Source organism: Buteo buteo, chromosome 2 (assembly GCF_964188355.1).
Source record: "Buteo buteo chromosome 2, bButBut1.hap1.1, whole genome shotgun sequence".
Lineage (NCBI taxonomy): Eukaryota > Metazoa > Chordata > Aves > Accipitriformes > Accipitridae > Buteo > Buteo buteo.
In genome coordinates, this window is record NC_134172.1 from 15213586 (window position 1) to 15225645 (window position 12060).

General features: G+C 41.7%; 1 protein-coding gene across 1 annotated transcript; it reads right to left on the bottom strand.

The window, feature by feature from the left end:
- Positions 1-1561: 1561 nt before the first annotated feature.
- GJD4 (gap junction protein delta 4) lies at positions 1562-6304 on the bottom strand. The gene is made up of 2 exons (XM_075022451.1): positions 6241-6304; positions 1562-2794 (listed from the first exon to the last, which is right to left on the bottom strand). Exons 1-2 carry the CDS (start codon positions 6302-6304, stop codon positions 1614-1616), a joined length of 1245 nt encoding a protein of 414 aa, XP_074878552.1. The 3' UTR covers positions 1562-1613.
- Positions 6305-12060: the final 5756 nt, after the last annotated feature.

Genomic DNA, 12060 nt, shown 5'->3' on the forward strand with positions numbered 1-12060 from the left:
AGCCAAACTGTCTTAATGACTTCCACACCGACAGGAGAGAAAAAGGATGACGTGAAAGCTGCTGTCCCTTGGTGTTCTGCACAGAGGAGCCAGCCATTAAGTCATTACAGAAAGTTGTTATATAGCAGAGTAAGAGCAAGACTGGATCTGTGCCTGTTTTCTCCTTTGCATGGGTCTAAATGGAGGGAGCTACTCCAGCTCCAAGCAGCATCTACAAATACGAACTCTTGCCACCCTCTGAATAGTCTGTTTTGTAAGACACTACCACCAGTACATTTCTCTGAGTACGTGCTCCTCCACATCCACTCCCACTGATGATCTGCAGCTATATGCAACCTTCAACCCCCACTGACTCGTAGCTAAAAGAAAATTCAACTCACGCACCGCTATGCTTCAGTGCTGGACCACGCTTATGTAAATGCAACAGAGTTAACACTGATGGAAAGCACAAAGCATGACAGTAATAAAATCTTCTGTGATTCACTCAATTTAGACACATTTTCAAATTATTAGCATCAGAAGTCTGTCAGACAAAGAGGGTGAGCACTTTGATATAGACATCACCACAATATCCTTCTCTCGGGATAGAAACTGTTTTCCCTAAGCCCAGGTCTGAGATAATCACATTGTGGGAGAAGTAGGTATATCTAGAAAGTGACTCATCTTACCTTCAGAGATGCCTAAAACAGGTCAGGTGACTCATTCCCCCTACTGAAATCAAGAGCCTAGCGTGACTATTTCAGATTGAGACACGTAACACCTTGTAGACATGTCAGTAGTACGTCTACACCAGTGCAGAATCAGCTGTGCCAGGCCATGGGCACCGGAGCTCAGTCCCCTGCACTGTCAAGCTGCTGGAGCACTCCCTGACATGCTTCTGACCCACACCTCCTCGTTATGTCCCGAGCAATTCTCGAGCATAGGACCATTCCCAACAGCTAACCTGGACGCAGCCACCCTGTTTTGGAGGCTAATGGGGTTGAATAACTCAGACATGGTCAGACTGTACCAGTTGACCTCAGGGTCAGAGAAAGGTACTGCCATGGCATTGCTAACTAGGATAGGTGTAGCCTTCAATCAGTAAGATCCAAGGGTTTTTTTACACATTAATACTTTGCTACAAAACATGTATTCTTATTTTATTCACTGTCTACTCTTCTTGCTTGAATATCTTTTCTTAGAGTGGGCTTAGAGAATTTAGTACGAGGAGATAAATTAACCTTCTGACAGTAGACAATGTACAACTGTGTTTAAAAGTCACGTCTTTCCTAAGCTCAATCTTCTGCAATAAAACTAGGTTAGCGTAAACAAGTGTTCACATGTACTCCTGGAAAACCAGGTCAGTCACACCAGCGACAGTCCACAGCTTTTTAAAGTCATTTACACTCAGAAAAACATAAAAGTTTTACATTTTCCAAAGAATAGTTCCCTTAATGTAATATCCTTCAAACTCTTATCCAAGGTTTTTGCTTCCTCTTTGATGGAGGAACACGGCATCATTGTGTCTCTGCAGCATAACCCAGTCAAGGGATCCAGCTGAAACTACCTGAAACCTCCTCAGTGATGCAATGATGTGTCCTGCCAGGGTCATAGGGTCGTCTTACCTCAGGGCTCTATACCCATTCTGACTTTTTTGACCTCAAGCAACTAGTACTGCTATAATTTGATTGTGCATCAGGGTTTTTTAGCTCAGCTGAAGGGTAGTATCCTAAAAGCTTGCTCTGAACTACAGAGGAAGAAACGCCAAGGTGCGACTTGATCTGAGGTCTCAAAGTCAGGGCAGTATCTATGAAGTCTTGCTGAAGCTTGGGTCTCCCGTGCCTGCATGTAGTTCCTTGGTGGTCACCAGCACACAAGGGTTCTTCAGTGCTGTCTTGCTTAACAGCAGGTTCTCCTAATATACAGGGCTTATTGCTGTTGCTGTTAAGGTTAGTGCTGGCAGTTTGCTGAGAGACCACTTCAGGATGAAGAACAGCCTCTTCTTCCTCTTCAGAGAGAAGTGAGCAGGAGCCATCACTGGTCTGGCTGCTATTTGATACTGGACAGTCTTGATTTTGAGGTGGAGAAGAGCTACCATGCTGTACTGGGGGAAGATTTAAAATGCACTCATTCTCTACATGGAGGTTTGCCAGCTTGTTCCTTTGGTTTCTTGCTGTCATTCTCTGGAGAGCACAGACAAGATCAGCAACGCTAAGCAGAAAGGATAGGCTGCTGACCCCCCAGATGAAAATCATCATGATGGATTTCTCAGTGGGCCGGGAGATATAACAGTCAACTGTGCTTGTACAAGGTGAATGGTAGCAGGAAAAGCGTTCAGGAACAAAAAATCCGAAAAGAAAATATTGCACAGCTGCAAAGGCAGCCTCAAGTAGTGTCCTAAAAAAAAGATGAACAGTATATGCCCCAGAAAAATTAAGGACACTTAGGTTGTCTGCACCACAATCTAATCTATTGACAACAGCACTTCTACAGAGCTCCTTCAGGTCTTTGGGGCTTGATAAACCCTTATTCCCTTTGCATCCATGCACCAAACAGTGCATTCTTACAATGTACATAGCTACCTTGTGCAAAACATAAATGCTGAATGCAGCATAAGGTAGCAGAATAGACACAGTCTGAATGAGCCAGAATCTAAAGTGAGATACAGGAGAGAACAAGTCATAGCAAACGTTGGAGCATCCTGGTTGCAGGGTGTTGCAGACGAAGCGCTCCTGCTCATCTTGGTAGAGTGGATAGCCTGCTAATACTACCACTGCCATCCTCAGCAGAATTATTAACATTAGCCAGATCTTTCCTAGAAGAGAAGAAAAGGAAAGAAAAAGAGTCAGAGCACTGAGAAAGAAGGGAAGGCAGGTGATGTAGTGATGCTCTCTCTACACCCAAGATATTTGAAGAAATAACATCTACAGATCAGTCTCCCCTCTTAAAAGCTCCTCTTTGGCTTTGTTTTGACTGGGACTGAAACTCATGTGAAAATGTGTTAGCTGACACATTCCATAACCTTCATCTAGACTTGCCAGTGCAGAATCATAGAATCATTTCGGTTGGAAAAGACCTTTAAGATCACCGAGTCGAACCATAACCATGCCCACTAAACCATGTCCTGAAGTGCCTTGTCTGTGCTTTTTGAATACCTCCAGGGATGGTGACTCAACCACTTCTCTGGGCAGCCTGTTCCAATGCCTGACAACCCTTTCAGTAAAGAAATTTTTCCTAATATCCAATGTAAACCTCCTCTGCCACAACTTGTAGGAGTATGTAGGAGTTGGACATACAATAAGCCATGCCAACTGAAATCTCAGCCTAACGAAAACACTCTGAACATGTCCAAATCTGATAAAGAGAGTTCACAATTGAGTTAATAATCCCATTTCACTTACAGTTCTTCCTTGCTGTTGGGTTCATACCTCTGCACCTGAATTTTGTCCTATTTCAGTAATATATATCAGCTAACACAGTATGAAACTCTTCTAGATGCAGAAAATTGTTCCATGACATAGTATTTGTTCTTAGTCTTGGCCATGAAATTGTATGTAAAGTTTACTATAGCCAACAAAATCTCTCTGTTGTGACTAGACTGGTATTTACTAGTGAGCTAGTTAACGGGTGATATTAGCAAACTTATGCAAAATGTTCTACACGTGTACATTTGTGTGTGCATACGTATACCCCAGTCATTTCTCTCTGCTGCTTCTTTGGTTGCCCCATCTTGATCACGTCTTCCAACCTTCGTTCACCTTGCTGCACAGCTTCTCTCTCGATTCAGATCAAAAGCTCCCTTCTGTCTTGATACAACACCAAGTGAAGCCCTACAAGTTTGGTATTTTCATACATTGCTTACTTCATCTTTCCCTGAACTCTTTCATATGATTGCTTTAGGTAGGGTTTGGCCTCATTCACTTTGGTTGGAAAGATCAGGCCTTAACCTTAACCCATTACACCAATAGCAGTGAAAGATCAGACATTGATACCCTACGTATCATATCGTTTGAATCAGACCGTATTGTTCATGATAGTTTCTTGGAGGACTTTTGGATGGGGTAGATTTTTATTAAAAGTTTTTTGTAAAGTTACACACACTGCTGTATTACTGACAAAGTTGTTTATTAAAAAAAAGAAAAAGAGAGAGAGAGAAAAAGAAGAAAAGAAAAAAGAAATCCTTTTCCTGGGCAGGATAGGAAGGCCTAAGTTTATACTGTTATGTTGTCAAAAATTAAAAATATATTCTGTACAAACATATGGAAAAATTTAACATTTGAGGTTAAGTTTAGCACTTGAATTTCTCAAGTCTCCTTTCGAGTCCTGTCACTAGTTCCCTACATGGTTTTGAAAAAGTAATTTGACTTAATAATCCCCTGCTTTAATTTCATGTATTTTTAAAACATGCCAAGAAAGGAGAAAGAAACAAAATACTTAGGAACAAAAAGGACACCCCCCCCCCCCCCCAAACCAGAAAAGAGTGATAAGATTAATTCTGTGCTTTAAGGAATGATTAAGAAACCAGTTGTAGTCGTAGACAGACAAACAGCACGAGTCAGTGACTAAAGAAAAGCATGTTATACGGAGTTAATGGTTGAGAAATGCACTGAAAACCTCAAGTCATTAATAGTAATTGCACATCTCACATCCACACAAGGTTTTAAAGATAGTCTGTGAGATAACACCAATACACATTCTAAAAGCTTTTAAAAAATCCAGATCCCAAAGCATTTTTTCTACAAAATATACAATCCTTTACAGGTATTGTCTTGAACAACATTCTTTGCTATTTCCCATAAAGCTATTTCCCTGTAGTTGGTGTGAGTTTTAAATATTCAAATATTTCTGCAACATTGTATACCTATTATTGTACTGAACATGCAGTTCAAATGCCCCATATAAACTCTTTGTGGCTAGTAGACTGATTATGGGCTAGAACAGTAAAACCACTCTGAAGTGGAAAAATTTCAGCTGAAAAAAAATTAGGGATATATAAGCTGTATGAGAGATCATCAGAGAAACCTGCTGGTCCTGGCAAAATAATGTATTATCTAATCATAAATAAATTGAGGTCCTTCCATTTTATCTTTAATCGCCTGAACTTTGGTGGTGGTTTTGCTGTGTTTTCAGCTTCCTGCATTTTGGTGACAGGCTGTACTGTTACTCTCTTTTTGACATAGTGTCGGTCAATAGAAAACACCAGCTGTACTGAATCAGTCATCTTTAGCAAGCAATGTTTCATGCTTAGGTAGCATTTTTTTCCCTGTGAGGACCTCAGAGTGTTCTGAAGCACATTAGTTAATTAAGCTCAAAATACTACATGCTATTTCACTATCAATTTTTAATTAGAACATGTACAACAGGGAGTGCTGCTTAAGAAAAATCAATGGCTCCTTAGGAAGTAGTTTAGTATGACACACATTTTAGAGATAACCCCTCCACGCATCACCTTCCTTAATGACTCAGTCTAGATTAAACGTACCAGAACAAGCCCCTTCACCCAAACCCCTGGGGCTTAGTTGGATACTCCCTGCAATGCACAGCACGAACTACAGCAACTGCCTGTGGCTGGAGGCAAAGGGTATTTGGAAGGCCCTTGAAAGTTTTTATCTGGCTCACACTTCGCTCAAAGTAGCCCATGAAAAAAGGAACAGTGTCTTAAATAATGAGGAAAAAAAAGCACTCGGATAACTGTTAGTTGAGGTAAAACCAACTGTATTTTGTTGGGGTTTTTAACAATACATGTGATGTTTGTTTATAAAAATAAAGAATGAAAAGCAATGGTAATTAACCACAATGGTAATAAACCACAGACTTCTTCCTGTAAAAGAGAGGGGGGTTTTTTCTCTTCTTTAAACTTTTTCATTTATCACTAAAGCTATTGCATACATTCTACTGTTCACTTTATGTGGTATAAATAAAGTGTTACTTCTGTGTGTTTTCACCATGATCCCTACAACAGCCATTAGAGCTGACTGGAAGCTTAGGCACTAAAAAGAGACAACTGTGAAAATCTTGCTAGAATTTTTTACATAAAGTTAAAAAAATATCTACCAGAGAGGGAGTACGAATCTGTTTAACAAGAATGGAAATACATTATCTACTCATATCATGTATCCAAATAACAACTTCTCATTGTAAGAGAGGCATTGTATCACAGAGGCATAGCTAGAAATTAAAGTCAGTTATCGGTAGGACACTTGGGTGGCTTCAGGATATGGAGCAGCAAAAGAAAGAAGAGAGCTTTTTTAAAGTACTTACCTACAATCGTCACATTATAGTTGAGTGTGACAATCAAAAATCCCAGCGAGTCCCAGCGCTCCATGTTTGAACAGGCTCACAATACTTCCAGCTCCTGATGTCCTAACAATTTTGGCATTTCCAAAGGAGATTAGACCTGGGAAGGGAAGAAAGGGGGAGGGGGGAAGAAAAAAAGAGAGGGGAATTTTTGGTGAGGTTCAAGGATGGAAATGAGAAACCCAGCCACAGCAATGGACTGATGAAGGACTATTTTGATGATTTGAACAGGACTGTTAGTTTTGGATGTTGGAACAAATCTTCTTAAGGCTTTAACAATTTGTCTTGCAAAAGCTCTAGCTTCTCAGATCCAATTGCTCTTACCTCTTGTGTGGATCTTCTGCCCAGACAACTGCAAGTAGACAAACAACAGGAGTGATCTCTGCCATTGTAGACTATTCTTACCCTCCCGGGGCATACCAGCCTCCTGGCATTGCTGAGATATTTCAGCAGTGAAGGACAAGGAGAGGGGAGAGAAGGAAGAAAAGCACAGACCAGGAAATAACAGACACCTCTCTGTCTCCCCACGAGAATTGCAGATGGATAATAGAAGGAAAGAGGGTACAGAAGGACGAGCATCCCTTTGTTTGAAAGGCACTTTCAGTTTAGCTCACTGGAAGCTATCCCGTTGCAATTTCCCAAAGCAATTTTGTTTCTAAAACACAGCCTTCCTGACAGGACATCATGGTCCTGTCAATCACAGCCACACCAAATTTTCTCCTGTGTGCTGAGCCAGCCAGCAGGCTGAGCCTCCCTGCAGACATGAAATAAAACAGGGGAAGCTTTAAAAAAAAAAAACAAAAAAAAAACCCAAGAGTGGGGGCTGGTTTCCAAGATGCCACAAGTCACTTACTTGTAATTTATATCAGTTCTTTCTGCCTAAACTGCTTGACACTCTGGACATCACTCAAAAGATCCTAGGGCTGATTGCCCAGCATTCTGAAACCCCAGTAAACCTCTGCAGCAATGATGGAGCGAGCTGTCCCCTTGGAGCAGGACAGCCCTCGGGGCGAACGCTCCTTGACTGCTAGGTGCAATTGCACAGCATGTCCTTGACACTGTGTGACTGCACTGTACCCCAGGAAAAAAGCATAGATGGAAATAAGACTCTCAGCTTTTCTTTCCTCACCCCCACCATACCCAATTCCCTTGGGGAAAATAATCTACTACCATTTTCCACCCGCTGTTCAAGTACTTATGGGATGTTACTCTGTGCTTTTTAGTCTGTGCTGTGATAGCGAGAAACATAATGTGGACACTTACTGTCAGGAAATAGTATCAGTAACTAGAAAAACAGCTGAAAAGGAGTCTGTGTGTGATATACCAAGGGAGAAAAGTGATGTTGTGACAACCTGACACCTGAAGGCTGCTGGGAGCCCAGGCACAGGCTTGTCACTGCAACCCTGCTCATGTGCTTCAGCCCACGACTGTTCCTGGGCAGCAAGGTGAGTCGGCTCACACAGGGAGCTGTGTGCTGGTACTGCACGAATTACTTTCCGTCAGTGTGACTAGGCTAAGCTTTATGACTGAAAAAATCTTATCTGGAAAAAAGGCAAAACTAATCGTTTAGTGAACTAAAATGTAGCTGTACAAAGAATTTCTCCCCAGCTCCCTGCTCACAGTGCGTGCAATGCCTTGGCAGAACACACTGAGCATCCTTTCTGTAGCAAGCCCCATCCTAAGGAAGCCCTAAAAGTGCAGTTCAAAAGGATGGCACTTAAAAACTCTTTATCCATTAACTGCATACAGAGATTTTTAATTGCCATAGTAAATACAGGAGTTTTCTTGGTTTCAGAATTGATTTATGTAAAATACTTGCCAAACAACCGTTTCTTCTGTTACCGAGTTGTACTTATGGTGTGATGATGATTTTAGCTTCATTTGCTCCGCCCCCCCCCCCTTTTTTTCTTTTTTTCAGAGATGTGTGTGTCTGAGGACAAGTATGGGAAGGAGGGAAAGCTGGAGGAGGGCAACAGAGAAAAGATGCAAATGGCCAAGACATAAATTATGCTGAGATATGAAGGTATTCCTGGTTAAACATCCTTTGTCAAAAATAGAGTCAGGAATGCCAAGATGGTGGCAGGATATGAATGCTTAACAGCTGCATCCACACAATAGACTATAAATTGTCTCTGTCAATATTGCCAGTTAAAATATCCTTGCTCGTCGTTGCTGTCAAACCTCTACCATTTGTGAAAGAAGGATGACAGCTAGGGATTTAAGCACCCAAACTCTTGCCTGCAGAACTATACCAGGTGACAACATCTGATCCCACAGCATGGATGTGCTGAGGTAGGATGGCCCATTTTCTTCTAAAAGAAAGCAAGCAACATCACCCTCCAGACTCACTGTGCAGCCTAACTTAGGGCTAGATTTACGTCAGAAAGCCTAAATTCTATTTTAGCTTTTCCAGACAACTTTAGCTTTTTTATTTTAGCTTTTCCGGACAGCTCGTATCTTACTTCAAACCAACACTTCTTTTTGTGGTGTGTCCTCTTCCCAAGTTCAAACTGGGAAGAGACGCAGTCTGTCTAGCAATCCAGGACACCTCAGAGCCAACTTTGATTTATTGCACCTCAAGGCCTCCTTTGGCTGTGACCTGGGGCAGTTTGGTAAAAGAAAGGCAGGGCACATAAACATGGCAATCAGGGCATGGCCCTCAGGGGCACTGCAGTAAAAAAACCTGCCTTTGAAGCACCACCGTGTCTGCAGAAGGACAAAAACATAGGCCATGGACCTGCTCTGCTCTGCAAGTCCCTGTCATCAGTCTAACTTTGGGCTACAGGCTGAGGTGGTTGTTATTAAGTGTTTGGTCTCTGCAAAAGCATAAACTATAGTTTCTTCATCCTTTGACTCAGCACTTCAGGCCAGGGTTCCCATCTGAAGATACTCAATATTGTATCTGAAGATACACAGCATACAGTTCCCCTTGGTTATTATTTATCTTTAGCTATTCCCTGTTTGTCTGTAAAGACTGTAAGCAAATAGGAAGAGCGATATTACAGACACGGATATAGCAGCAGAGGAACCCTGGCTCCGCAGTGCCACTAGTGGGTTGGCACCATCTTCCACATCAGGGGACAGGCGCGTGGTGCACAGCCCCATCCCTCCATACACAGTCCGGAACTAGAATCTCACAGACAACTATTCCCAGGCTATACAGTTGTCAAACTTGTGAACTTGCACTGAATTCTAATTAAATAAGGGAGGCGGGTAGAAAACACTGACACAGTTTTAGGTAAAGCTAAACTTTGAAACCTGGTGATATCTCATCACATCTGATTTTCAGAGGCATCCTAAAAGCCACTGGAAAACCTCCAGAGATGAACAATGAAACATAAGAAGGTGCAATTAAATCTATTTTAAAATTCACAACTGCTGTCCACATTTCTAACCCCTTACCACAGATCCAGGCTTGATCCTGCAAAAATTCACAGATGTGACTCCGTCACTGTGAGTGACCCACTGAAACTTTCTGAACTACTGGAACTTCATCTCACTGTGGACCTGTGTCACGTCCCTAGGCTAAGACCTGGGTTACTTGGCACAAAGCCTGGCAAAGACACTTCACCTAGACCGTGGCTCAGAATGACACCCAGAGGTAAGGCACAGTTAGCTCGAAGCCACTTCAGGGCTTCCCAATCCAGGATCGAATCAGTCACCCAAAGGGTGCCACAGTCTACATTACATGCCCCCAAACTCCAGAAACTAGAGGCATTCCCCTGGTATAGCAAATCCCAACCACATCTGTCTTGTCCAGTCAACACCTACACTAACGACATGTAAATGCAGTGAAGTGGGAGTTACTACAGGAGATTGCACCCTACGCAGCACCTGACAATAAAGCAACCTCCCTCTACCAATTTAATTAATGTGAAGGCAAAATGGGTCAGCGCAGCAGCTTCCCTGATACAGAAGGGGATCTGGCATTTCAGTCCAAGTTCTTTGGCAGATTATTATTTAAGAAAGAAAAAGCACAGATGCATATCTAATATTTTAAAGTCTAATTTTAAAATCTATTTAGTATTTTTCTAGTTAGCAAAAAATGATGTAGTAGTGACCAATTTTGCAGTAAATCTAGCTCTTCAGAAGGTGATCCATAAATTCAGGGAAAAAAATAATGGCCTTATTTTTAAAATTTGTGTAATACAGCAGAAGGGTGAAAGAAGGAAAACAAGCTAGTCACGAAGGACAATAGCAAAGAAGTAGTAGGAAAAGCTGCCCAGAACAAATGTTCTTTTTAAGACATACATAGTGCATATGCATGCACATAAACACGTCAGACAAACTTCAAAGTAATGCCACAATGCATGTAAAAGCCTACGATAGCATACACATAGCGAAGGAGCCAACATAGCATGGAAAGCCCTTGGTTTATGCAGGCACACGCAGCGCTGCACACTTTGCATTCCCTGGAACCTCTGTCCACCTGCCACTAGGATAATCACTGCAGGTGGAATACATTCAAAAGTAGCCTCTCCCCAAAACAGCTATTGTAGCTATACAAACATGGAGAAAGCAAGAAAATGAAAACTCCAGAATTAGGGCTATGGAGCTTACACACACAGAGGCAGGGGAGTGGTGAATGTTCTCCATCATGAGCTATTCAATGGGGAGCTTAAACAACATGCTCCTACTCCCCACTGCTCAGCCTCAAACCCATCGGTCCCCAGAAGTGGCATTATGCAGAAGGTCTTTTAGGAAACTTTCAAAGAATGTGTCCCTCTTCCTCTTCCCTTTCTGTCTACCTTCCACTCCCAAGAAGGAGATACATACACATGTGCTCAAATATATATAAATGCCTATGCATGTATGTATGGAACAGCCCAGAGGGACATTCAGAATAGAGGAGTTCAGCTCATTTTAACTGCTCATGTTGGTTGGACTTGAAGTTGCTAACTTCCACACTAGCTCGGTTATCTCGGATACTTAAGCGTGGTGCCTACAGTGCCTCACATGTGTCTTGTTGTCTCCTTCTTCCTCTGCTAATTTAGTAAATCTAAAAAAAGACTGTGTTTTACTGCATGCTCTTAAGAATTTAGACTATTCTTTTACTTTGCCTCAAACAGACCCCCTTACTATAAATATTTGAAGGTTCAGAAAGGTCATCTTTCTGAAGGGAACCTGCTTCTAAGAGGACAACAAATGGAAAAAGAAGCTCTCCTTCAGACTTTGGTTCAGCAACCTCAAAGCTATTCAGCCGAGAACTTTAAACATTTCAAGACTAATATGAAGGGAAATTAAGTAATGGGAAGTATATTCTCATTCAGGAGCTCAGGGCCAATTTCTTCAAAAGTATTTAATTTTACTAAGCAGTAAAAGTACAAAGTGAGTCCATGGGATTTTCAAAAGCACATTATTAATATCTGCTTAACTCCCACTGAAATAGGTAGCTACATCGGCACATGACATTATTACTGAAAGTTGCTCTGCTGTAACTCAAAAGAAAATCTAGTATAAAAGAGGTTCCATCTATTTTTTTTAATTCTGCACTTAACATTTGACACCAAGTTTTACACTTACATTTTTGCACAGTGCAAATCTGAAGGTTTGGAAAGTTTGGGGATCCTGTATTTTATGATGAAGCTAGTGAACGCATGTTTCATTAGTGCCCAACACCTGACATTAATGAGAGGCTGAGTTCTTCGTTCAAGCGGGTCCAAACCTAGCAATCGTCAGGCAGGCAAAAAGTACGGTGTGCTGATATCATGGAAATTCTTTAAATAAGAAAAATGCCTTAAGTAATTGGGAAATAGATTTCATAATAAACAGAGGATGGCTAGA

Coding starts and splice junctions, on each gene's coding strand:
- GJD4 (XM_075022451.1), bottom strand. CDS start 6,304: ATGGAGCGCTGGGACTCGCTGGGATTTTTGATTGTCACACTCAACTAT. Junction 2,795..6,240: donor CTATAATGTGACGATTGTAG/GTAAGTACTTTA, acceptor CTTCTCTTCTAG/GAAAGATCTGGCTAATGTTA.